General features: G+C 37.0%; 1 protein-coding gene across 1 annotated transcript; it reads left to right on the top strand.

The window, feature by feature from the left end:
* Nucleotides 1-7,180: 7,180 nt before the first annotated feature.
* On the top strand, nt 7,181-27,425 carry LOC124965618 (guanylate-binding protein 6-like). The gene is made up of 11 exons (XM_047526678.1): nt 7,181-7,247; nt 12,953-13,156; nt 13,921-14,048; nt 20,228-20,337; nt 20,636-20,832; nt 22,372-22,617; nt 23,356-23,636; nt 24,330-24,542; nt 25,477-25,579; nt 25,902-26,095; nt 27,014-27,425. Exons 2-11 carry the CDS (start codon nt 12,967-12,969, stop codon nt 27,233-27,235), a joined length of 1,884 nt encoding a protein of 627 aa, XP_047382634.1. The 5' UTR covers nt 7,181-7,247; nt 12,953-12,966; the 3' UTR covers nt 27,236-27,425.
* Nucleotides 27,426-27,585: the final 160 nt, after the last annotated feature.

Genomic DNA, 27,585 nt, shown 5'->3' on the forward strand with positions numbered 1-27,585 from the left:
AAGCCACCTGCCATGTTACAAAGGACAAATATTTATTGCAATCAGAGTTTTATTTCATTGTCCCATTCTTTTACCCCACCAGGTTGGTTCTGACTGTCTCTAATGAATCATAACACATAATACCCATCAGAAAAGTTTTTGTGACTTTGTTTTTCAAAAGTGAAATTACTTTCTTGCTGGGCATGTATTTTTCTATGATACAATCACTTGTGTAAAAAATTCACAATATGCAGGAAAGCATACCAGTAATAAATGACCAATGTCATCAGTGAGCAGAAACTACTGTTAAATTTTGAGTGTATACTCTGATTTTTAAATTTTTCATAAATAAATTCTTTATGTATATACAATGAAATGAATTATTCTCAGTTTATCCTTGAAAACTTGGGAAGCCAGATTGAGGCAGACTGGCATCCTATGATTTAAGTGGAACAAGTCAGAAATAACCAATGTTACAAAGTGAAGAATGAAAACTTGGGTACTTATATCGTATATTTCTTTGTATCCCAAAGACTCACAAGTTTCATCATGAACTCCTTGAGTGACAGTGATTGAGAGGCTAAAATAAAAAACACTACATTAAGGCATTTGCAATGAAAAAACATTTCCTCCTTGTAACTTCATAACATTTTCAAAATTATCTGATTATCAAATTCTGGATAAAGTAGCTGTGCCTGCAATTGTGCATATAATATTCCATATGGAACAGAATTCAGAGAAAAACTAAGCCAGATTCATCAGAGACTGTTTTGTGATGGTGACTTCATTGCCTGAAGTAATTAAAAGCCACATGCAGCTGATGAATAATCAACATTGAAATTCTCCACACATGAAAATGATTAATATTGGAAGAGATGGAAATGTTTATTACCCTGATTTGATTATTATATTTGAAAAGAAAATCCAGGAAGGACAAACCAGCAACTAACAAGAGTGTATACAATAGAGGATGGTGGGGGGATGTGTTAGAAACAAGAGAAAGACAGTTGGAATACAGTAGTAAAATGAAGGGACATTTTTCTAACTATATCTTTTTGTAATCTCTGACTTTTTTTAATTTTTTGTACTGGGTATTAAACCAGTAAGCTACATCCTCAGCCTTTTTAACTTTTATTTTGAGATTTTGAGACAGGATCTCACTATGCTTAACTCTCTGACTTTTAGAACCATGGTGTTTCACAGAGTCAAAAATAAATACCTACTGAAAATCAACCAAGATACCAACATATGAAGGAGGACCAAAAGGAACAGAAGGAGCAATGAGTGAATGTTGCTGTATTACAGATGAATCAAGCACACCACAGAAGGTGAAGAAGGAAAGAAGTATTCAAAGCAACTTAGGAATAGAGTGTTTTGACCACTTGCATACCCCCAAATAAAAAAAGAACTGTCTGCTAATAGTGTAACTCTTGTTGGTAAATTTGTTTTTTACACAGTTTTAAACCAACAACTTTGAAATTACTTTATGTGTAAGCTAAATTTGAGCAAGTAGGTATACTTATTTTGTGTAATGACAACCAATGCTCTCATAGTCAGAAAGAGGAGTTAAAACGAAGAAAAGGGGAAAAGGTTGAATGAGTTCAGTTGTGTTAGACTGGAACTGAAAATATTAGGAACTCAATTTATATATGAAAATGCATAGATAAAAAGTTCACATAGATGTATGTATGCTCATGCTAGGGAGCGTGGGCACACACACACAGAGACACACATTTCAACTCTCCCTCCCAGAGGACCTGAAAACAATGATTATACCTAGTGGACCATTCTGGAATTAATCTCAAGTTTCCAATGATGGTTACCAACTCAACACTTCATGTTATCGGTTTTTCCACTTCCCCATTTTGACTCTCCATTTTGTCCTCCCGATTAGCTTCATGTCATCACATCCCAAATAAACCACATGTCTTCAAGTCTCTTTCTCTTGAAGGAGGAATTCAAACAAAAACACATGATCTCCATAGGAGCTCAAGATCTTTGATCTCTCTCATCATTCTGAGATATAAATTTTGGAATAAAGGAAGAGATGATGAGTCTCAAATGAAATACCCATGAACTACTGACATGCAAAGAATGCTGAAGAAAAATCACAAATCCTGAGCACATGCCCTTGGCCCAAAACTTGAACCAGGCCCTTGTAACATGAGGGCGCAGAAAACTGGCACAAAAGATGTAGATCCACCCTGGCTCCACCTCTGGTTCAACTCCTATCATGTGCCCTCTGTAAATATTAGACCCCTCACCAAGGGGTTGCTGTCTCTCCTTCTGGAGATAGCCTGCACTCTCCCTTGAATGCATATTCCTTGCTCTCTTGAGATTGCCCCTATTTTCCATTAAATATGGATCTACTGTCCTAAATAAGCCTCTGTCTATAACTTTGCTGGTACATGCTGAATCTCTTTTCTGTCACTTATGCCAAGAACTCCGCTGATACTGAGTCACATTCCCCCCTTTTCCTGGAGCTCCTGGAACCCTTCTTCAAAGACATGTCCTCTGCTGGTCATGGTGGTACAGGCCTGTAATCTCTGCAACTCAGTAGGCTAAGCAGGAAGATCATCAGTTTGATGTCAGCCTCAACAACAGTGAGGTGCTAAGCAACTTGGTGAAATCCTGACTATAAATAAAATACAAAAAAGGGCTGGTGATATGGTTCAATGTTTGAGTTCCCCTGAGTTCAATCCCTGGTACCCACCCTCCCTCCATAAAAGATATGCCTCTCCTGTGAAAATTGCAATGAAGTCTTACAATAACTATGTTATAACCAATGTGTTTGTAATGGAACATACAGATGCAATATTACCATTGAGTGAGGATGATACAGTTGCATGTGTATTTCCAGTTACTATTATTTTTATTATGTATTTTATATTTTATAATAAGTTGATAAATTTATGTAAATTCTATATTAAGGTCAATATATTTCTATGAATTCTACATTGATATCAATAATTTTCTTTCACTGGAAAAATCCAATTTTTCACATGTTACTGAAAAAATTATGATTTTGAGATCAGATGTTAGTAGTGACTGCAAAATTTTCTACCTTAAGTATGGCCTTGTCATATATGCATGTCTGTGGGGAGCCATCCATGTTTAGCAGAATCAGCCTTGACTGAATCATGGGATACAGAGGTCTGACTCCCAGGATTTGGTAGTCATGAGAGACTGTTTCAGACATCCAGGGGTAGGTGGCCCTGTGCAGCGGTGGCTCACCCCTGAGTTTATGCTAATTCTCTAAGTAAATGGCTTCCCTAACTCCACCCCATCCTATTCCTTACAGAAGAAATCTCTCACGGTCTTGGCCCCTTTATCCATGTGACAATAAATAAAGGTGAATGTTGGGCTTCTCATCTTGCTGGAGGCCAGATCTGGTGTAGCTCAATCTGTAACACCCCCTTATATTTGAAAGTACTGGCAATTGTTTTTATTGGTTAGATAAATTTTTTAGTAATTAATTGATCACCAGCACCATAGTCCTCAGACAGAAACTCTTTCCCTCATCCACGTGGGATGCGGAAAACCCCCAACACGTCAACACTGTTGTACCTTAATCCGTGATTAGAGTCATGAAGGCTATGTCTAGCAAATGCAGACAGAAAAGTCTGTCCTTGTAATCTTCACCTTTACTTTTTGCCTATCCCACTAGGCTAGCTGGACTCACCAGGATGCACAACCAAATAGACTTCCTTGCTCACTCACAGGAGCCTGCAGTCCTGGGCAGCTGATCCCCAAGCAAACCACACTCTCCTGCAGTAAAGCTGACTATACAGCTTCACCACCTGTTTGTCTGTGGCTTATGTAAGAAATATGGCCTGTGCTATGACATTGGGAATTAGACTATTAGTTGAGCAGGCCTGTGATCACATTGCCAGGCACCCAGGCAAGAGATCATATGGGTGGAAAAACAGACAGATGGAGGAAACATATTCTCTTCCAATAATTCAGCTTCCAAAAAATCTCAGATTTTTACATGCTATTTGACCCAGATGACACCAGAAAGTGGCACTCAGACTTGGGTTAGGGAATTCATCCACTCGCCCCAAGAAAACCATACTTGGTGTGATCACCTTCTGCATCCAATTACCTAAAGCAAGGGCCAACAAACTTGTTGCATGAGCCAAATCTGCCTTCTGCCTACTTTTGGAAATAAGGTGCTATAGGAACATAGTTACTCCCACTTGTTTACGTATTATCTGTTGATGCTCTAAAAATTGGTCACAGCAGAAACCCTATGGTTTAAAATAGAACTGTTCTGCTTTTTATTAAGAACATTGGCCTAGATGAAGAAGGTGTTAGTGGGGAAGGAATAGAGGAAAGAGAATACCCTCTACCCCATATAGCCCTGCTTCCCCAGGAGATTTCCCATTTTACCTCTCATCTTCCACTACGAACTGATTCATTTCTTCACTCCACAAATAGGCACACTCAATAACTTTGGTATCTGACTGAATAAAGGCCTTTGTATCTGAGTCAATTTTCTATGTTTCTATGAAAAGGGGACACCTGTTTTGGGAGAGACTATATCAGGGGAGCATAAAAATTTTGAGGAAAAAGTCGACAATGAATATCTCTGGATAATTCAATTATATTTTATTTGTTTATCTGATTTTTATCTTCTAGATATTTTATTATTAAATCATTACCTGTTTAAAGTTCCCTATATTAGGAAACATATGTTAAAAAAATACTAAAATTCCTTTTTTTATTTAATTGGAAGTATTTTATTATCATTCAATATTTACAAAGTTTGAGCAACATTGTAAAAAGTACTAATTTTTTTAAAAAGTTATACATTTAGAAAAAATAAAATATCAAAATCCAAGGAAATAAAACTGATAAAATCAGTAATAAAATTTAATGAGAAAGAGTATTTACAGAATTGGGAAGTAACTTATGTTCATACAAAGGTGTATTGATACTATGTTATTGAAAATTTTATGAAGAGATGAAAAAATGTTTAAGAAAAATTGATGAGAAAAAGCAGTGAAGAAAACACTGTGTAAAATAATGTTTTATTTTTGTTAATACAAAGCATGTAGCACTTACACATTTTCATATATGTGCTAGCAATATCTTACACCATTTACTTCTCTAACATGTGCAAGCAGCATATTGATTTAGGAATCTTTAATACGGCAGAGATAATAGAATAATTGTAGGTAAAAATATACAAAGACTCCTCAAATCTAAGACCATAATCATGCTACAATCAATAGCATCTTAATATCTAAATAATGTATATTTTCTTTGTGTAAAAAAACGATACTAACTTGACATGTACATTTTGCATAAATGTTCTTGCAAAATTAATATAAATAAACCATCTAATTATTATCAGAATTTAAAAAAGAAAATTATAGTTTCAAAAATGCATGTGGTTTTAACAAGACTGACATAAGGCAATCAAACAACTTGATATTTACAAAGTAGTTAGAAAAATTTAATAACAAAATAAATTTTAACTAACAAGTTGTTTCATGATTTTACTTGAAATAAATGTCAGGCAATATCCATAAGAGAACATAAATTTTATCTAGGATTTGTGAAATATAGAGTAGTTTATAGTAGTTATGTGTGTCCTTAGTGTTTTTGTATGTGTCTATGTTGCATAATTTATATGCAATAACTAAAATTCTTTATTTATAAAACTTCCTGAAATTTCCATTAAGAAAAGAAGGTTGTCAAAGAAGAAATGGTTTGAAGTAATATCTTTGCTAACATTTGTGCCATGGATTTTCTACATTCCTTGTGTTTTGAGGACTCTAGAGTCAGCCTGAGAGATGCATCCAGAAGGGAGTCTATGAAAGCTTCCAAGACAAGGACAGATGATAGCTGGTAGGACTGTGTTGCCTGGGAATCAGAGTGGAATGTGTATGGCTTTTCTGACCTCTCACCTCTGCACCGAACATTCATGTGATGGGCTGACAGAACTGGCTCCATGAGAATGTTATAGGCCAGACTGTAAGGGAAATGACTAAACAGACTCCATTTTGCTCTGAGACTCCATGTTATGTAGGAAATAAGCTTCTCCCATGGGAACACCCCACCTCTGTGCCCATCATCACTTACTTAGTGTGACATGTTTAACAATACAGAATGGTAATTCCTATATAAAGAAAAATTGCTCTCTTTTGATTCCTATTGCTCCTAAACAATGTACCAAGTGAACAGTGATTGTGTGGAAGTTAGTAACCATTCTTTAGTTTGTACCTAGGTAAAGGTCATTTTGACCCACATCCCCCTCTGTCGATGATCTCATGATGTTAATGTGTAGTTTTGAATCATATCTACAGACACTTATGATCAATATAATTTTCGGTATAGGAACCCCTACAACCCAGTGGTCAGAGCTGTTCTCCCAATAGCCATTTTTTTGGGCATTATGTGAGACAGTCAGTCGGTTGTCTTAATAAAGACTCTCAAATTTGGACTTCTCAGTGGTGATCGGTCTGTTCTTAAATTGTGCCCCATAACAATTCATATTTGAGCTCTGGTGGGGGTGTTTTAGACATGCCTCTGCTACCTTTAATGATGCCAGCTTCTAGGCAGGAACTTTGGAGGCAAGTACCAGGCAAGCACCAATACTTTCTGGCGAAGAAACTGCTCACCCTTTAAATATCTACATCCTTTCAAGTTGTCTTCTTGTCTCAGATAAGTCAGCCAGAGAAAACCACAAGGAACCACTTAAACCAGCCAAAATCACCTAGTCATTTTTTTAGGTAGCCTAGAGTAAACTTTCCATATTATAATCCTGCTACAATGCAAAATTCTCCTCCACCCCAAAGGTGTCCTGTCTGCCATCTTTGAACATTTGAATGTAAGAGGCGACATGGTCTCTGAGCATGCTCAGAAATATGCCCACCTCTAGAAGTGAATGAAGATGCTTTCTAATATGAATATGCATGAGTTTCCCCAATAAAGCAGACAGCGCTTTGGAAAACATCTCCAGTGCTCTCTTTACTGGCTGTGAGTACTAGGACTTTCTTATCTCCTGGTTGTGCTTATTGGCTTTTCATTCACTGACAGGCAAACCCATTCTGTTCAGTGAAAATAACAGTAATTATTCACTTTCAATTTCAGTTTTACTGCAGCATTCCAGCTGTGGAGAGGATGGTTTCCTCAGTATTTTTATGTTTTTCTTTTGTTTTACAGCTTCTGTAAAGGGTGGCAGAGAAGCAGAAGGAAAAAGAGCAAGGTTGGAGTGAGGCAACTGAGAACTGTGCTGGAACCTCTGGCCCTGGGAGCAGGTATTTTTTTTTAAAACATGCAATTTAGTCTTTACCTTGATTTCTAATTGAAAGCAGCAACAGGAGGAGTGGGCAGGAAGCACAGGTGGCCTATTGTCCATTGTCTATTGCAGGATTCTGTGGCTGGCTTCAGTTCTGTGGTAGGTCAGCTTTGGTCAGTAACAGCTCTGAAGTGACAGCCAGACAGGAAGGCTCTTGGACATGATGCTCCCTGAACTTCAACCCCAGGCAGCAGCAAGTGGAGTAAATGGGAGCCTGTCTGCCTCCTTCTATGAGGCCCTGTAGCAGTTCTGGAATACAGAGAGTAAGACCATCCTTGCCAAGGAGTTAAAAAATACTGTGAACTAGAGAGAGAGGTTCTTTTTGATCTTTCCAGTAGACACACTACATAAAGTTTCAGAGTAAAAACTCTGTAAATGTCTATGTAGAAATAAAATGAGTTCCTGCTAAGAATTGCTTTGGCTATTCTGGGTCTTTTATTTTTTTCAAATGAATTTCATGATTGCTTTTTCTAGTTCTATGAAGAATGTCTTTGGGTTTTAATAGGAATTACATTCAATCTGTAAAACACTTTTGATAGTATGGCCATTTTGACAATATTAATTCTGCCTATCCAAGGGCATGGGAGATCTCTCCATCTTTTAAGGTCTTCTTCCATTTCTTTCTTTAGTGTTCTGTAGTTTTTATTCTAGAGATTGATTCCCAAGTTTTTTTTTTTTCCTTGAGAATATCATAAATAGGGTAGTTTTTCTAGTTTCTCTTGCGGTGGATTCATTAGTGATGTATAGAAATGCATTTTTTTATGGATATTGATCTTATTTCCTGCTAATTTGCAGAATTCATTTACTAGATCTAGAATTTTTCTACAACTTCCAAATATAGAATCATGTCATTGGCAAATAGTGATAGTTTGAGTTCTTTTCCTCTTCATATCACTTTAATTTCTTTCATTTTTCTAGTTGCTCTGGCTAGAGTTTCAAGGACCATGTTGAATAGAATTGGTGAAAGAGGGCATCTGTCTTGTTCCAGTTTTTAGGGGGAATGCTTTCAATTTTTCTCCAATTAGAATGATGTTGGCCTTGGGCTCAATGTAGATAGTTTTTACAATGTTGAGGTATGTTCCTACTATCCCTAGTTTTTCTAGTGTTTTGAACATAAAGAGGTGCTGTATTTTGTCAAATGTTTTTTATATATCTATTCAGGTTATCGTATGATTCTTGTCTTTAAGTCTATTGATGTGGTGAATTACATTTATTGATTTCCATATGTTGAACCAAATTTGCATCCCTGGGATGAACCTTTCTTGATCGTGGTGCACTATCTTTTAAGTATGTCTTTGTATGTGATTTGCCACAATTTTATTGAGAATTTTTGAATGTATGTTCATCAGGGATAGTGGTCTGAAGTTTTCTTTCCTTGATGTGTCTTTGTCTGGTTTTGGTATTAGGGTAGTACTAGCCTCCTAGAATGAGTTTGGAAGGATTCTCTCCTTTCATACTTCATGGAATAATTTGAGGAGTATTGGTATTAATTCTTCTATCAAAGGCTTGCATAACTTGACTGAGAATTCATCTCAGGAAATGTGGTACATATACACAATGGAATATTATTTGTCCTTAAAGAAGAATGAAACCATGGAATTTGCAGTTAAATGAATGGAACTGGAGAATATGCTAAGCAAATAAGCCAAACCCAAAAACTAAAGGCCAAATTGTTTTTCTGTTTAGCAGATGCTACCATAATGGTGGTGGGGAGAATGAAGGAACTTTGGATTGTGCAGAGGAGAATGAGGGATGTGGTGATGGGAAGGACGGTGGAATGAGAGACATTATTGCCTTTTGTGACTCTGTATCATGTTCAGTCAGAGTAAGAAGTTGTGCTCCATTTGTGTACAATGTGTCAAAGTGCATTCTGCTGTCATGTATAACCAATTAGAACAAAAAATTTAAAAAAAGAAATAAAATTAGTTCCTACAACACCCATTTTTATTAGTTCAAAATAACCCCATAGTCAAAATTCTTTGTGTGCATGTGTGTGGTGTTTATTTCTCATAAGGACTCCAGAGTCACCTGTAGAATTTGTCGATGCATAGATACTTAGACCTTGGAATCTAGGTTTTAATTTAAAAAGAAAAATTGGTACTGAGAATTGTATCCAGAATCTCTGTATTACTGAGCTACATCTCTAGTGCTTATTATTACTTTTTTAAATTTTGAGATAGGGTCCCACTAAATTGCTGAGGTTGGCCTCAAACTTATGAAACTCTAAGTTGTTGGAATTAAACTTCTGCACCACAGCATGGGCATTCTTTTTTGGGGGGGTGATGCTGGGGACCTCTTGCATGTTAGGTAATCACTGTACCACTGAGCCACATCCCCAACAGGGAATCTACATTTTAACAATATTTTAGAGTGATTTTTTTGTACAATGAAGTCTGAAAACTATTCCTAAACAGGATCAAACAGAATTTAAAAATTCCACAGTTCATTGAAAGCTAAGACACCAGAGAGATATCTACAGTTTGTTTGCAGTTACAGCCACATCATCCTGGGTCTGCCTTTGATTCTCTTCAGAGAAGGGAGCATACAGTTCTAGGAACCATAATGATGATACTTGGAGCTCATATTTTATCTCCATATGCCCCACTCCTCATACCAAAGAAGTAGACAAGATGTTGTTGTACAGGAGCAGAGTTTTTGAACTTGACTAGTATTCTGTTCTGGTGAAAAATTTGTTCACAGTTTTTGTTTCTTTTTCATTCCTAGTGTGTAGATTTTGTTGAAATCCATAACCTAATGGACCCATTTGCTTGTTATAAATATCATTTAATTTCCATCTAATTTGACATTTAGTGAATTCACATTTTTTGATTCTTGGTAGTGTCTCATTTAATAATCAAAAAGTACTCCAGGTTTGACTTATAATTTTACTTACATTAACCCTATAATTATTCTAAAGAACTTAGACTCAACGAAAGGAAACTGCTTGATAAAGTCCACTCAAGTAATAAGTGTTAGAGCTGATAATTTTGATGACACTAGATGCATCTTGCATATTTAATAAATAATTAAAAATTGAATATATGTGACATTCCTATGCAACATTATTCTTGCATATTCTGAGGATTAAAAAATAAGCAGTTGTCATATGAAGGCATTTTATTTTTCAGGACTGAAAAATAATTTTAATATAGTGAAAATAAAAAATGTGCCAGGAGATGCATGGGATGAATAATTAGACACATAGTTCTCCGTTTATTATATTAAACTTTTACCTCAGAATAAATGACAGTGAAATCTCCTATGCTATGCCTTCTCCTTAGTTTCACCCAAGTGACTTTGGTTTTATCTCTCTGTCTCTGTCTCTCTCTGTCTCTCTCTGTCTCTCTCTCTCTCTCTGTATGTGAGTGAGAGAGATACAATGTTATATGCATTTTAATTCTCATCCATGGGAGTAAGTTGCAGAGAACTGGATCCTTCTCAATTAATACAGTCTGTAAATGAATTCTGAAAATTCTGACATTCCCCTGCATTCCCATCTCTTTGTATGTGTTTATGTGTTTGAGAATGGATCTCACTATGTTCCCCAACTGGTCTCAGAAGTTCAAGTGTTTCCTTCTGTCTCTGTTCAAGCCTCATTCCAGAGCTTCTCCCTCCCCTACTTACAGCCCCTATTCCCGTCACCTTTCTAATCCTGGAAATAAAAGTACATGAAAGTCACACTGGTGCACTTAACAGCATGTTTTGTTATATGATGGTCATTTTAAAGCTACTGCAAGTTATTAATCAAAGAACTTATAGGATAATCAGTGTCTTCAACATTTTTGAGATTTTTCTGCCAGGTGGTTGCTGTAACATACCACAGAGAAGTAGATTTTCATATTATCCCAGATTATTATTATTATTATTATTCTCCTTCTCCTTCACCTTCTGCTCCTCCTCCGACTTCTACTTCTTCATGTGTTTCACATTGTTGTGTGATCACTCCCACTAAACATCCCCAGCACCTTTTCAACAATCCAAACCTAAAATCTGTACCTTTTGAATAGTGATTCCCCATTCCTCCTCCACATAGCATGTAGTATGTATTAGGCTATGCCAGGTACCTCATATAAATGGGGTCATATATTTGTCTTTCTCTGTCTGGTTTACACTTAGCATCAAAATTCATCCATGTTGGGTGTGTGTCAAGGCTTCACCTCTTTTTATGGCTGATAGCACTCCACTGTATGGAATAGCATACTTTGTTAATCATTTATCTATCAATGGAAATTTGGGTGATTCCACACTTTGACTCTTGTGAATAATGCCGTCATGATAATTGGTGTACAGTTCTCTTGGTTCAAGTCCTCTATTTCAATGCTTTTGTTTTTTCTTTTTTTGTAAGCATGTGTTGTATATACTCAAGAGTAGAATTTTTGGGTCAAATGTTAATGTTATGTTTCATTTTCTGAGGAATCACCAGACATTTACACACTTTGTGTTCCTACTACCAATGCTAAATGTTCTAATTTCTCCACACCCTAACACTTGTTTTCTGTTTTATTTTTTGATAGTAGCCATCCTCATGGGTGTGAAGTGACACTTTATTGTAGTGTTGATTTGCATTTCATTAGTGTTAATTCATAATTAAAATGCAGCCAGGACTGAAAAATAATTGTGCTAGCAAAACCAGGTAGCCCTTAAAAATAGCCTTTTCCTTGCTTAAACTCCAAAATTAAGAAAACTTAACTAGAGTAATTCCACATAAATGCTTATTTAAGAGACAAACCAAACTTAACATTGTCTATGAATAAGCAACCCACTAACATGGTTATATGAGTAAAAACTTTCAAAGAAAGTAATGCAAAATTAGGAGTTTTGTAACTACAAATAAGATGATGATGTTGCTACATCATTTCAAATAATTTCTTTACATAGCTTTTACAATTTCCTAGTAAATTCTTGACTCTGACACTTGTCAACAGAACACAGACACCAACACCCACACTGTTTTTCAATCTGTTCCTCAATTCATGAAAAACATTATTCAAATAAACTCTTTAAAATGTTATTGTGCCTTAGATTTTCCTTTTATACCATTGATTAGCTATGCAGAACATGTTTTCATGCTATTTAGGATAAACCTTGCCAGTTGAGGTGAATGGACTAGGAATGGGCAAGCTCACACCATGGAATTTCTACCTATATGGGTGCAGTTTTGTCTCATTTGACTTTTTCCCTCTTTTTCAAAGTTCCTATAAGATTACTGTAACCATTTTAAAGCTTTTTTTCCTAATGTCTCCTTTGAGGAAATGAAGGCTTTGAACTTCCATTTTCAGTTCAATTTTCTACATTCTTAATCCTGCCTATATGACTTAATCAGTAAGCCTTTGTGAAATTCACTTATTTCAATTGAAAAATGAGTGTAATGTTTTCTAATTTGCAGTATTTTTAAATATCAATGAGGTTAGATACACAGCTTATCATAGGCCTCCTACTATGTAATAATGCCTTGGAATTTATTATTACTATTGAAGTAGAACTTCAGAGAAGATAATTCCCAATGTTATTAGAGGTTTGGGGGAATGATGGAGGAGACCTGCTGCAGTCTGCCCATATTCAGTTACGTGTTGTCCCATACAAAGTGCAGAAGGCTCATCAGTCCTAAATTGATAGTGCAGAGAATAACCTTGCAATTCCATTTTTCCTGGTATGCTCTTCCAGGTAAGCAGGTTGCTATGGCTTCTGGACCGAAAATGTCCGCCCCCATTTGTTTGGTGGAAAACAAAAATGAGCAGCTGATGGTGAACCAGCAAGCGGTACAGATTCTTGAGGAGATTTCCCAACCAGTAGTAGTAGTGGCCATTGTTGGACTGTACCGCACAGGAAAATCCTACTTGATGAATCGTCTGGCAGGACAGAACTGTGGTGAGTGGTGTCCTGGGTAGGACAAGTTGCTTTATTCCAAGTGAATCTCAGCTTCTTTGTCTGGATTCCTGTTCCATGAAGGGAGGACTCAACTTCTCTCAGTAAAGAAAACTTGTCATCCTAAATCTCACAGCCAAATTACTACTTTACTGTAATCTCTGCCATCAATATTCTTTTCTTTACCCACATTAAGGAAATCCTCCCGTACTTATGACCAGTATCATATCTTTACTTACATCCTGTGTGTCTCTCCTCTCACACAACAAATTCTGCTTTTTCTGCCTAATATTTTCAACAATATGTAAAGATCTTTATTGCCATCTTCAAGACCCTTTCTTGATTTCACATTTCATTGTATCTGTGAACTGTTTATTTCTTGCTTTGTCTTTGTTTTCAGTCATTTTTCAATATAAAAAGTATTATCCCAGTTTCTTTTTTCTACCTTTCATCTTCTCACATCTCTCTTCTGTCAACTGCTCTCTGATGTGGAGCCACGAAATTCTTCCAACACACTCTTGCAGACTTCCCATTTTTGTCTCATTCAGGATGATTTTGCCTCCTACTTGAGAATGTCATCACTCTCATGTTTAATGACCTCTACTGTTTGAAATAGGTGACTTGCAAAGTAAGACATTCTTGAGGAAGTAGAGAATGCACCATCTTGGCTGCTGGGCTACTTACAATCCAAGACTTCCTACTGTGTGCCATAGGCTGCTTAGAAGATCTGCTCTCAGCATATGTTGCTCTCTGCTCTTCCCTTGCAGGCTTCCCTCTGGGCTCCACCATACAATCTGAAACCAAGGGCATCTGGATGTGGTGTGTGCCCCACCCCACCAAGCCAAATCACACCCTGGTCCTCCTAGACACTGAGGGCCTGGGTGATGTGGAAAAGGTGAGGCAGGATGTCTCAGATCCTCTGTCTTCTGAATTTTCTCTTTGTCTCTTTATGACTCTGTACAATTTAACTGCTTTGATCTTTTTGTGAAATCTGGAAACTGAACTATAGTGAATGAAGCAAATTGGTTGCTTGAATCTTACTGAAACTGGTCTCGAAAATCAGGATCAGGTTCTTGTTCCCTGAGTGTTGAAGACTAAATACCAGAAAGTCATATTTAAAGGATAGAACAAAAACAGACTTCTCCCAAGGTGTGGGGGGAGAAAAGAGGATTCAGAGCTGGCATTTGTGGGGGTGAATCCTACCCTTTTATAGATTTCAGATTTTCTTTCTTCTCATATCTTCTTCTTTTACCTTGCCTATGTGACCAAATGGTGGGAATGATCCAAAGGTGAGAATGGAGTCACCCAGAGGTACTCATTAACACGTTCTTCCTGAGAGGAATAATTTCCTGGAGGCAAGGTAACGCTGACAACAGGTTTTGAGGAGGGGGAATTGTTCTGGAGGTTTTAGCATTTTATTTCCTTGTGAATTAGCCCCCATTTTGTCCCACAGGATCTTCTATCCACACTGCCTGCACTTTTGTTCTCATTACTTAGAGATGATGCTGTGGTATATACTAGATAGGATACTTTATTTCTTGATGCTGAGGTGAATGCTTGGATTCTATATAAAAAACGCTTATTGACCAGTTAAGTTCCAGACTTCTGGGCTCAGTAGATATGCATTACTGAACAAAGTAAAGACTCTGTCCTCAAAAATACCCTGCAGTCCCATTGCACAGACCACATCTATGCTTCAGATTAAACATAGAGCCTGGGAAATAAATAGGTTGGAGAGAGGAAGACCCCATGCTGTTGTGCAATGCCAGACCCCTGTCAGTTCCATGGGGAAATCTATGACTGGGATACACCTTTTGAGGGATCCTGTGTTGAGACATGGGCTTTCAGTCTTTATCCCCAGTTCTGTCTAGTCCTTGGAGGTCTGCCTTCAAAGTCTTCTCATTAAGAGTGCTGACGTCTGAGGGCTATCATCCTTCTGCACTTCCAATAGCTGGGGATAACGTCTTTAATCTTGAAAAGTGATCAGAACTGCACATCCTAGCTTCCACCACATAGAACTAAGTATAAGAGGGAATTGATATGAGGGTGGAGCAGTATGGGATGCATCTCCGGGGTGTGAGGAAATACTCCTGATCCACCTTTCAAGCTTATGAAGTGCAGTGTACATTTGAGGGTTGGAGTTAGTAGAGTCAGGTTTACATTTTGATGGTGAAGTTTATCAGCAACCCACAGAGCATTCTGGAAGTCTGAGAAATCATGACTATGCTGGTTCTGTCAAAGCATGTTTTTGTCTGATAATACACATTCTAGTTTTTCTTTAATATTTTTTTATATTGGAGATCAGAAGTTAGGTAGATTAGAAAATGGGGAATAGAGAGGCAGGAAAGGAGGAGGGATAGGGAAAGGAATGACAGTGAAATGAATCAGACATGATTTTCCCATGTTCATATATGAAATCATCACAGTGAATTCCACCATTAGGTCCATCCACAAAAATTGGATCCTAATTAGAAAAAGATATATTCCATTATATAATTATATCAAAATGGATTCTCCTGTCAAATATAACTAAAAGATCTAATAAATTAAAAACAACAGTATGTTACCTGAGGCATCTGCCTTTTTATGTCTTATTTTGAGAATTATTTGAGAATAGTGTCTAAATTTCCATATGCTCCTTTTCTGCACAAGGAGGAATATAATACCCTCTGATTACTTTGTATCACCTATTTTGAAATGGCATTGACAATTAAAATCTATATGTATTTAAACTGTGCAACTTGATGCTTTGATATGCATGGCAAATTGACCAGTACAATCCACAGCTTTCTTTTACTTTTGTAGAGACAACACTCTAGACAGCTTCTTGCAAAATTCAACTATTTGATATGGTAATAGCTATGATCACCATGCTGCAACTTAGACCTCCAGAACTTATTTATCTTGTGCAACTGAAACTTTGTACCTTTTGGTCAGTATCTCCCTGTTTTTCTCACCCGCCAGACCGCAGAACACACCATTCCATTTTCTGCAGCAATGGATTTGTCTATTTGACCATTTTAGACCACACCTAAGTAAGATAATGCAGTATTTTCCTTTTGGTATTGGGGTTATTTCACTAGGCACAATGCTCTCAAGGTTCATTCACGTTATTGCAAATGGCAAGATTTCCTTACTTTTTAAAGTTAACCTTCTAAATTTCCTTTTTTCTTTATCCATTCACCTATTAATACACATTTAGATTATTTCTTTATATTGATTATTGTGAATAGTGCTTCACAATAACGTGGAAAGGCAGCTATCTCTTTGGAATACTGATTTAACTTCCTTTGGATCTCTATATTGAAGTGAGATTTCTGAATCTCAGTGTATTTCTATTTTTCATATTTCAAGGAAACTCCAGAATGTTTTGTATACTAGCAATGCCAATTTGCAACCCAACCAACAGAATACTAGGGTTCTCTTTCTTCATTATTCTCATCTACATTTGTTATAATTTGTCTTTCCTATAATAGCCATCCTGACAGGTATGATATATATCTCATTTGGTTTTGACCTGCATTTCCATGATGATTTGTGCTGTTGAATATCTTCATATTTCTATTGGACATTTGTATGTATGCTTTTCAGAAATATATACTCAAGTCCTCTGCTTCTTTGTATTGGTTACTTGATTGACATTGCTATCAAGTTATATGAATTCCTTACATATTTTGAATATTAACCCCCTCGCCAAAATGGTTTGCAGATTTTTTTGTTTTCAGTCTGCAGTTGCTATTTCACATAGTTGGGTGTTTCCTTTGCTGGCAAGCTATCTTGTTGGATGCCATCCACTTGTCTACTTTTGCTTTTGTTGTCTGTGTTTTTCACGTCATGTTGATAAATGTCATTGCCAAAACAGTATCAAGAAGCTTTTTTCTATGTATAGACTATGTGTAGATTAGAAAGCTATAAATATGGTTTAGAAGAATCCTTTGATTAGAGTACAATGCAAATCACCACCCAAGATTCAAGCTCGACACCTTTGTGGGCTAATTTCCCATAAAGGAAAATCTCATATTTCCATAACTACAAAACATACCTTTATCCCTGTGAAGTGCTTCACAAATGTGCTGTTGGTCATAAGGGGGATCATGGAGCATTCCATTTTTTGAAAAGCAACTCAAAGCATGGACTCTTCTAAACCATATTTATAGCTTTCTAATCTACACATCGTCTATACATAGATGCATATTTTACCCTCCAGCTGGCTAGAGATTTATTTGTTGTAAATGCTGTATAGATTTGTTTTTCCTTTCTTTACTTATCCTGGTTTGGGATTTTTTTTTAAATGAATTTATGCTGTTTTAGCAAGTATGAAAATAATCTTCTGTAGACTGAGCTGCCCCTCCTGCTGTAACCACGTGGCCTATGCTGTCACGAGATATAGGATGGTGGCACCACCATTGCATTCCCAATGGACTCATGCACCTCCTGGGTGGTTTTTCGTTTTTTTCAGGGTTTGAGGGGTGTTTTGTTTGTTTGTTTGCTTCTTTTCCAGAGTGTGGAAAGTCTACAGTGCAGAAAGGCTTTAACCTGCCAATTGATTTTAAATACTTCCCCCTGTGCAGGGCTGTATGCATCCTGCCAAGCTGCATTATATTCTGTACTGTGTACAATAAAGAAGTTTTCTTTTTGTTTAAAAAAAAAAAAAAGAAGAAGCTTTTTTTCCTATGGAAAAAGGAGGCATCGTGCTTTTATGGCTTCATCTCATTTTATAGTTTCAAGTCTTTCTTTTCTCACTAGCTAGCTGAAAATTTCCCACCCTGCTAACCACCATTCCACCCTCTACTCCTGTGAGCGTAACTCCTTTGGGTTCCACATATAAGTGAGGTCAGGTGATATCTTTCTGTGCCTTTCTTATTTCACTTAGTTTACTGTCCTACAGGTTCATTTATTATCACAAATGACAAGATTTCCCTATTTTTGTTGTTATATAAAGCATTCTGGTGTGTATAATTACATTTTCTTTGTCCTTTCTTCCACCTTTCTTCCACACTTAGACTGAGTCCATGCCTTAGCTGTTGTTAATGGTAGAGATGTCCCTTAGATATACTTACTTCATTTCCTTTGCACATACACACAGTAGTGGGATTGCCAGATCCAATTTCAGGTTTTACATGTAAGTCTCAAATCTGTTAGATGATTTAATCACTTTTCTGCTTGTGAATATCCAGTCTTTCTCACATCCTTGTGGAAGAGATTAGTTTTTCCTCATTTTGTGTTCTTGGCATTGCTATCCAAGATTAGTTGACTGTTAATGTATGAGTCTGTTTCTGGGATCTCTTTTCTATTCCAAGATTCTGTATACCTCTTCTGACCTTATCATCTGTACTATTGTTAGGATCACTGTAGCTCTGTAACTCATCTCCCATAGGAAAGCATGATGCCTCCAGCTTTGTTCTTCTTACTCCAGTCAACCTTCAGTGTCTTTCATGATTTTGTGTGAATGTTAGAATTTTTCTTTTTATTTCTTAAGGAATATCATTGGTGTGTTTATAGGCATTTTAAAGCTATTCTCAAACAATGATATATGCTTATCTAAATGGTTTATAATTTGTCACAACATCCACTTCTAAGAAGCACATGAACTAATTGCTTTTCAAAAATTGGGATCTGAGGGCTGGGGAGATAGCTCAGTTGGTAGAGTGCTTGCCTTGCAAGCACAAGATCCTGGGTTCGATCCCCAGCACCACAAAAAAAAAAAAAAAAAAAAAAAAAAAAAATGGAATCTGGGGAAAAATGAACTGGTTAATCTCCCCGCTCAAGATTCTTCTGGACTTAGATCTGTTATTACATTTACTCTAAGGATCAGCATTATACACTTTTTATAGAAGTAATTCCTAGATTAAATTTAGAAAAATGCTGTGACTTACAGAAACAAATCAGCCTGACCTTTAGTGCCCTTCCTCACCCTGTGTCAGCACCCACCCTCCCGCCTTGTTGCCCTGCTACCTGCTCCACAGTCAAAACTAACAGCTCTGTTTTCATTGCAAAGACTCCTGAAACCCACAATCTCTACTTTAGTTTCTGTGGGTCTTTCCACCTGCAGGATAGCCTTTATTTCTTCTAGTAACATTATGCCAACACTTTAATGGTCAACTCGTGACTTCTAGGAAGTCTTTTCACATATTTTTTCCAACTTTCATAGCTCTGCTCTTTCTTGATCAACTCCCAATTTTTATTTTAATGTGATATCTAGTATCACATTGCACATATTGCTTACATATGTCACTAAGGTCTAATTTTTTAATAAATACTGTCATTTTTGTTATGTTAATTGCATTGCATTAGTATCGTGGAAGTAACAATTGTCATTATTATTAAATTTGCTTTTTTAAACCTGAGAGCAGGGGAAAATATTCAGTAGTGAGCTGAGACTATCTAATGAATTGAATTAAATAAAATTTGATTCTCTAACTATGCCTATTATGATATTTTTATGTTTTTATGACCAATGGCTAATAAATATGTGTACAATATAAAAAAGGTAACTTCTACTTTTGAATACCCCTATCAAGAACCTGATGGATTTTTGGTTAATAAGCATTTCTTATTGTATCCAAAAATACTTTGATAAAAAAAACTTTGAGAAGATGTGTATCATCTAATAATATGAAGAAATTATAATCATAAGAAATATTATAAATGCCAAAGCTGTTATTACATTCACCTTTGTATTCTTTGCATTGTGAGTACCTTAGTTCAATTTATAAATGAAACAAAATATACAAATTTAAGAAAATAATAATGGTAGAAGGGAGGCCAGGAGTGTGGAGGAAAGGTATCAGGGAGGGAAGGAAAGGAGAAAAGGGGGTACTGGAGGATGAGATTGATCAAATTATGTTATGCACATGCACAAATATGGCACAATGAATCCCACTATTGCATATAATTATAATGCACCAATAAAAACCATAAAATAGGTCTGATGCATCAAAATGTATAAATGCATTCCACTGTCATGTACAGCTACTTAGAAGAAATAAAAAATTAATAAAAAATTTTAAAAAAGATCTGAATGAATTTCGAAAATTTAACCTCTTAAGTCCCTTCTGTAATTGTGCTTCCTAGGGTGACCCTACGAATGACTCATGGATCTTTGCCTTGGCTGTGCTTCTCAGCAGCACCTTCATCTATAACAGTGTGGGCACCATCAACCAACAGGCCCTGGAGCAGCTGCAGTATCCTTCCAAGAACTCAACTTCCTGTATTGTTGCACTTAGGGTGAATGAGTTTTAAATCATTGTTTTTTGCCCTGTCACTTACTTCCTTCTGGGAAAAAACAGGGTGCTTTTAAGAACTATTTAATAAGGAAATATGGAGATGGTGGGTAGGAATTTCCTCCTGAGTAATTGTCTTTTGCACTGACTTTTAGTCGTTTCTGGGGAAGCATAGGGCACCTAGGGCAAAAGAGGGTGTTTATAAGAAATTTTTAATAGGGAAATATGGAAATGATGTTTTTCCTCAGCCAAGACCTAGTTACGTGACAGAGCTGACAAAATTAATCAGGGCAAAGTCCTCCTCAAATCCTCATGAAACAGAAGATTCCACAGAGTTCGTGAGTTTCTTTCCAGACTTTGTCTGGACTGTACGGGATTTCACTCTGGCACTGAAGATTGATGATCACCCCATCACAGAAGACCAGTACCTGGATAACGCCTTGAAGCTGATTCAAGGTATAAGAGTGTGGCTTGGGCCATGTGAGGCTTACAAGAGAATGGGATCTGCTGAACAGAGTCCATAATTTCTGGGGTTCCATTTGTGAACCATGGTCTGTAGAAATGGTGACTGGAGTGTAGTTGAAAATCTGCAGGAATTGGAGTATAAGTTTCCTTAAGAATAGTAAGGCTTAAAGTAGAGTGAAATTATTCAAAACCAAATTCTTTTTTTTCTATAATTTGTACTTTAGCATCCCAATTACAATGGATGCTAAAACTTTCTAGTAACCTGACACTTCTGTACCCTCATTTGGCATCTGCTTTCCTCTGAATACAATTTACCACATAGTTGTTAGTCATGTAATTATGAGAAGCCCATCTCACAAAACTAATATACTTCAGCCAGTTAGATATTCTTCATGAAGAAGCATATAACTTTCAAATACTGTTCTAGTTATTTCATCTACAAAAATAACTTTATATTTTAAATAAACCTGAGGAAGCATATGTCTTTTTGATTTGTATCTTTTCAATATTTATTATAATTTTCAGAACACTTCATTTTGCTTTACATATTATAGCATTTTCTTAATTCCAGCATATTTTTATGCTATAATCTGAAATCAAAATATATTAATGGCATGTATGGTTTAATGGCATAATGGCACATATAGTTTATATGAAAATTATTTTCAGGGTGGCTAGCTAAAGAATCCTGTGAGAAATATCAATTGTGATTTACTCCTTTTTGCTTTTGTTTATCTACCTTTGCTTTCTAGAAACATTTTTGAAAAAATCTGTAGGCAGAAGAACAAACTGTTAATTCAAATATAGACTTTAATCTCAAAGAAGTCACATGGTTTATAGAGTTGGGATTATCTTAAAGTCATATTTTGGTTACTTTCAGTGTTTGAAGGGTTTGGTTTATTTAGTAAAAATCCCTTATACTATAGATTTGTTACCCTAGTAACATTAGATCTCTAAAATTCTGCTTTGTACATACCTGCTACTTTATATCCTTTGACCACATCTTCCATGTCCTCCCTACCCTTGGTAACCACTGTTTTATTTGTGTGGTATAACCATTTTTGTGAAAAATGAATTCTTTTAAACCTGAAAGTAGATTTCCTTAATGAATCATGGTATCATTCTCAGTATTCCTAATGTTGCTACTTCTGATATTACTCCATTATCTCTTATTTGTATGTCTTCTGGTCCCACAACTCCATTTCTACAAGGGATGAAGTAGACCAGAAATTTATGTTTAATCTTCTATCCATTCAGTAAACATAACAACTCTATACTGGTATCATGTTCAGATCTGGGGATATCAGTCTACATGGCTTTTTCCACTGGGGTCTAATACTTCCCAAAATATCTCGTCAAAGTTATATCATTAGCACAATTTTGGTGTGCAAAGTAGTATTGAATATTTATATTTTAAAAAATTCTGTAACAATATACAACACTACAAATTTACAACCCCTGTGGAAAAATCCTTTAGTACCCAGTCACAAGATAATTCCTACAGTATTCTCTGTTTTCCCTATCCCTCAGGGAACCATCCCAGTGTCAAAATTTTCAATCAACCCAGGGAATGCATCAGGAATTTCTTTCCAAAACGGAAATGTTTTGTCTTTGTCCGGCCAACAAATGACTTAGAACACCTTGTCAATATTGAGAATGTCTCAGAAGGCCTACTGGATCCCAAATTCCAGGAACAAACAAATATTTTCTGTTCTTACATCTACACCTATGCAAAGACCAAGATCCTCAGAGAGGGAATTGTGGTTACTGGGAATCGTGAGTCTTTGTTTTTCATTTCTGTGTGGACTAATTTATGTTTAACATACTATACACTGTATTCCCACTACTTTTGTTTGATTCTATTTATCTGTATGCCTTAAAGATATACAGAATCAAGTATAGTCATAGTAGAAGAAATGTGTATATTTTATTATTATGTAACTTATTAGAGTTTACAGGCTTCTATTCAAATTGCAAAATTTTCTCCTGAATCTGAAAAACACAAATTCCACAAATCTGAAAAACAATTTTTGTTTGGTAATAGATCATTAACAGGGTATAAAAACAAATGTATACTATTTGGGGGGGAAGTCTTATATGCTAAATGTACCTTGCAAGGAGGATATGAAATTATTCTGGAAATTTAAAGCAGTCCAGATATAAATATTGACTTATAAGTCCTGAAAATCTATGAGAAGCTAAATATGAATATAATCTGATATATGCTGCCTCTTTTTTAACCTTTGTAATATATTTTCCTTTAAGATTTTTTTTAAACTGAAGAATTATGTTTTTCATATATATCTTAGCCTGTGGGATGAAGGTTTATATTTACACTTTTCAACTCTACCTAGAGGACCATATAAATGAAGGATCAACAGGAAAATGAAAGTGAATATTATAGAAGGAGATAAGGGCATGAGTGTGTGTGATTTTAGAAACATAGTCTGAGAATCTTGGATCTCATTGAACTATAACTTCATATTTAACCCCTACGTTTTCTGGTTCATTAAGGCCTAGGGGCTCTGGTGGTGATGTATGTGAATGCCATCCACAGTGGGTCAGTGCCTTGTTTGGAGAACGCGGTGACCACTCTGGCCCAGCGTGAGAACTCGGCAGCCCTGCAGAAGGCAGCCAACCACTACAGTGAGCAGATGGCCCAGCGAGTGGAGTTCCCCACAGACACACTCCAGGAGCTGCTGGAGGTGCACACAGCCTGTGAGAGGGAAGCCATCGCAGTCTTCATGGAGCACTCCTTCAAGGATGAAAATCAGGAATTCCAGAAGGAGCTGGTGGTAATTGTCTCAGTCACTACCTTTCATGATTGAATCCTCCAGGTGCTTTTATGGACCTCATGTCTCTTCTCTCTCATTCAAGGATAAAGCAGTTTGGATTCAATGAAGAATTTAGTTTCCCACAACCATATATCTTTCATCCCTGTAAAATTTTGGGCACAATTTTCTCACTGATGTCTCACAAAATCTAAATAGATATCCTTCTGAAGGCTTCTTAAGGATTCTACATAGTACTTCTATAGGTTGCAAACAGGACTGAACTACCCACAAGTTACCCCCTTGCTGTGCATACTCTCACCTTCCTAGGAACCAAAGTTTCTCTCCCAGATCCTCTATCCAGGTTTTCGTTCATCTTACATTGTGCCTTGTATCACTGTATCATTGAACATTAATTGAATCACAGGACTCCACAGCTATAGGACACCATGGAGCCTGTGGAATGCAATCCCTTCATCTCACAGATGAACATCTTGAGGACCTGGGAGGTTAAGAAAATTTTCTGTAGACTCACAGATGATCTTCAGGGTAGCAATGACTCAAGTTTTACAATTTCTGATTCATCCCAGGCCTTATTCCACAAAAATGCTTTTCCCAGGATAAATGTAGTTAGATTGATCAACCTATCAGGTTCTTTGAAGTTTTATCTACTCCATTTCTGTCTTCCACTGACATCTGTCTATAATTTCATTTCAGAAAACAATAGAGGAGAAGAAGAAGAACTTGTTGCTGAAGAATGAAGAGAAATCTGAAAAATACTGCCAGGATGAACTGAATAAGATTTCAGAGGCCCTAATGGAAAACATTTCAGCAGGAATTTTCTCCGTTACTGGGGGCCACAAGCTCTACATGGAAGCAAGGGAAAAGGTTGAACAGGAGTATTGGCAAGTGCCCAGGAAAGGGGTCAAGGTGAGGAGTACAGGGACATGGAGGAGCTTAGAGAATAGTTAAGGGATCTCTTAATTCTGAGGACAGAGCACTACTTGTGAGTGATAAGAAAGCATATTGTCTTTATCCCCCTCCTTTTCCATAGAGCTGGGCACCATAACCAGGACTTTGTGCAATCTAGACAAGTGCTCTACCACTGAGCTACACCCTGACCCCATTTAGGTTTCTAATGCTCCCCCTTTACTACATATTCCTGAGAGTAGAAATGTTTTCCTCTGTCTCTCATGGATATCAGAAAGCCAGGAAAGACAAAAAAATTACATCATTTCTTCCTCCACATTACTTGCAGTATGCCAAGTGCTGATGATTCACAAGATTCAGTCAGATTCTTTGCTCTCAGGGCTGATCAAAATAAGAAAGAGTCAAGTAAATGGACAATTGCATATTGAGTGGTGTCACTTATGATCCAAGGACAACAGGCTACCTAGGTGGTGGCAGGAAACACAGTAATGGCACAACTAACATGTCAAACTCTTATTGATTATAGACAAGGTGAAATGCTCTTTCCCTAAGATTTTAATTTAGTCATCCCAAACAACTTTATGTAATATCTCTCCTCATGTGCACATTTTACACATCTGAAAGGAGAACAGCACAGAGCAGAGGCAGCATTTCACATTGAAAGACAAATACATGACAACATCAGAGATTTTGGTTTGTATAATTGCACATTATTAGACTGGCCGGAGCCTGGAACATGTGGAGGGAAGGGGCACTGGTAGAGGGGCTGGAGAGGGTAGGAAGCCGGAGATATGGAGGGCCTCAGCTCATACTGAGGAGCTCGACCACTGTAGGGAGCCACAGTGGAATTTAAATCATGATATGGATCCATTTGTTTTTACAGAAGTGGTCTCCCAGTGAAATCTAAGTTCTTTTCTTCTTCTTGGCACCGCAGGCTGGTGATGTCTTCCAGAGGTTCCTGCAATCACAGGCAGCAACAGAGAAATCTATCCTGCAGACAGATAATGCCCTCACTGAGGGGGAAAAGACCATTGCAGGTACAGGGGAAAGATTCCACTTTCAGGTGGATTTCTGTAATGCCCTCTGACAGGTCTGACAGGAAGACCTTCCCAAAACTGTGAACTTCCCTTCTGTGGAATGCATGCCTTGCTGAGTGGGTGAAGAACAAGGGGAGTGGAGGTCAGACCTCAGCCTGAAGGGCAGGACCTTTCCCATTACTTTCTGAAAAACACCCTTGATTGTGGGAACCTGTGTGGATTCTGTGGTTTCCTGTCCCGCCTTTCAAATTTGGTTTAGTCTCTGAGCTCAGGGAAGTACAATATTTTTCTTACTTCCCTCTCTAAAACTGTCTTGTGACAGAGGAGCGGGCCAGGAAGGAGGCAGCTGAGAGGGAAAAGGAACTTTCAAGACAGCAACTACAGGAAAAGCAGCAACAGATGGAGGCTGAAAAGAGGAGTTTCAAGGAAAACCTAGAGCAATTGAAAAAGAAGCTAGAGGAGGAGAGAGAAGAGCTCCTGAAAAACCAGAACATCATGTTGGAGCACCACCTGAAGGTGGGTGTTGTACTGCACCTGATTATCCTGGTGCTCCAGAATGAGTAGGAAAGATTACAATCAGCTCACAGAAGGAAGACCATCACCATTTGCTGCTTGTGATTCATTACAAGCCCTAAATAATCATCCCTCCTGCCAATACACACACTTTTTTTCTTAATCCTATGATTTTTTTCTCCATATTTGGACTCTTAAAAGTCCTTGGAGATTATACACAGAATTTCAGCTGCCATTTGGGGAGATTTAAAATGGTCTCACAGGTGTCTGGCTAAACAGCTGTACTCAAAATGAGCAGCAATTGGTTTGCATTCCCAAGACCAAGATAACTGCTCCCAACCCAAAACCCTAGGCAGATTCGCACCATCATAGAACTCTTAGATATTTCTGAAGTTAAAAGCACAGGGAAGTGACAGCTTCTAAATTTGCTGCAGTCTGTCCAGGTTTACATAACTGCCTGAGCACGCATATTGTAGGGGAGGAAATCTCTCGTATTCCATCTAGATGTTATATGAAGACAGACTTCTAGATTAGATGATGAGTTCCCACCACTCCTATGGTTTGATGACCATGCTGACCTTGCCACCCCACTGGGACTGAGTATCTGTTTGGTCAGACCAGTGACTTTTCTTTTGGGAAGAATGTGAAGAAATTGTTTTCACACCTTGGTTATCACAGCAGCAAAGCTCTAATGGTGGACCAATATTAATCAAGTTGGAAACTATGCTTCCTGACAGTGCCTAGGTCTAGACCAGATGGTATTTTTATCTTATAGTATCTTACAATCCATTATCTTACAATAATGGAGAAGACATTCTAGGGGTAAGAGATATTTTACAAAGTTTTGACTAATTGTGATTCTTAAAGATTCAGAATTATAAAATATTTAAGTTCCTTCTGATGTTTATTTATTGATTTCAGATTCAAAAGGATTTGCTTGAAGAAGGATTTAGGAAGAAATCTGAGGAAATGAATGCAATGATTAATAATCTGCAAAGTAGAATTGAAGCTACAGAAAATGATGATTCTCCCTCAATTGCAGGAGCTTTGGATACCTTTGCTGATGGGCTGACTACAATATTTTCCGCTCCTGCTAAATTACTTGGTTATGCTGTAAAAGGATTCTCCTGGCTATTTAGATGATTAGTTCTTCTTAAAGAAATCTATAGCTTGTGGTGTATGCTTTTGCCTGTTTTGATGTGCATGGTTTTCATTTTAATGCAACAAAGTTTTACACAACATGAAAAGTGCTTTCTAGAAGATATCAGTGCCTGACCTATATTAGATAGACACATTGCATGTACATATTTACAGACGATGTTCATTTTAGGAAACACACATCAGCAATAGTATACATATGCCAGAGGTCCTTTGATGCATTGATTTGAATGGCAAATATTTTGCAACTATTGAAATTATATATATATATATATATATATATATATATATATATATATATATAACTGGTACTATAAATTTTCATATGCACTGAT

This window comes from Sciurus carolinensis, chromosome 1 (assembly GCF_902686445.1).
Source record: "Sciurus carolinensis chromosome 1, mSciCar1.2, whole genome shotgun sequence".
Classification (NCBI taxonomy): Eukaryota; Metazoa; Chordata; class Mammalia; order Rodentia; family Sciuridae; genus Sciurus; species Sciurus carolinensis.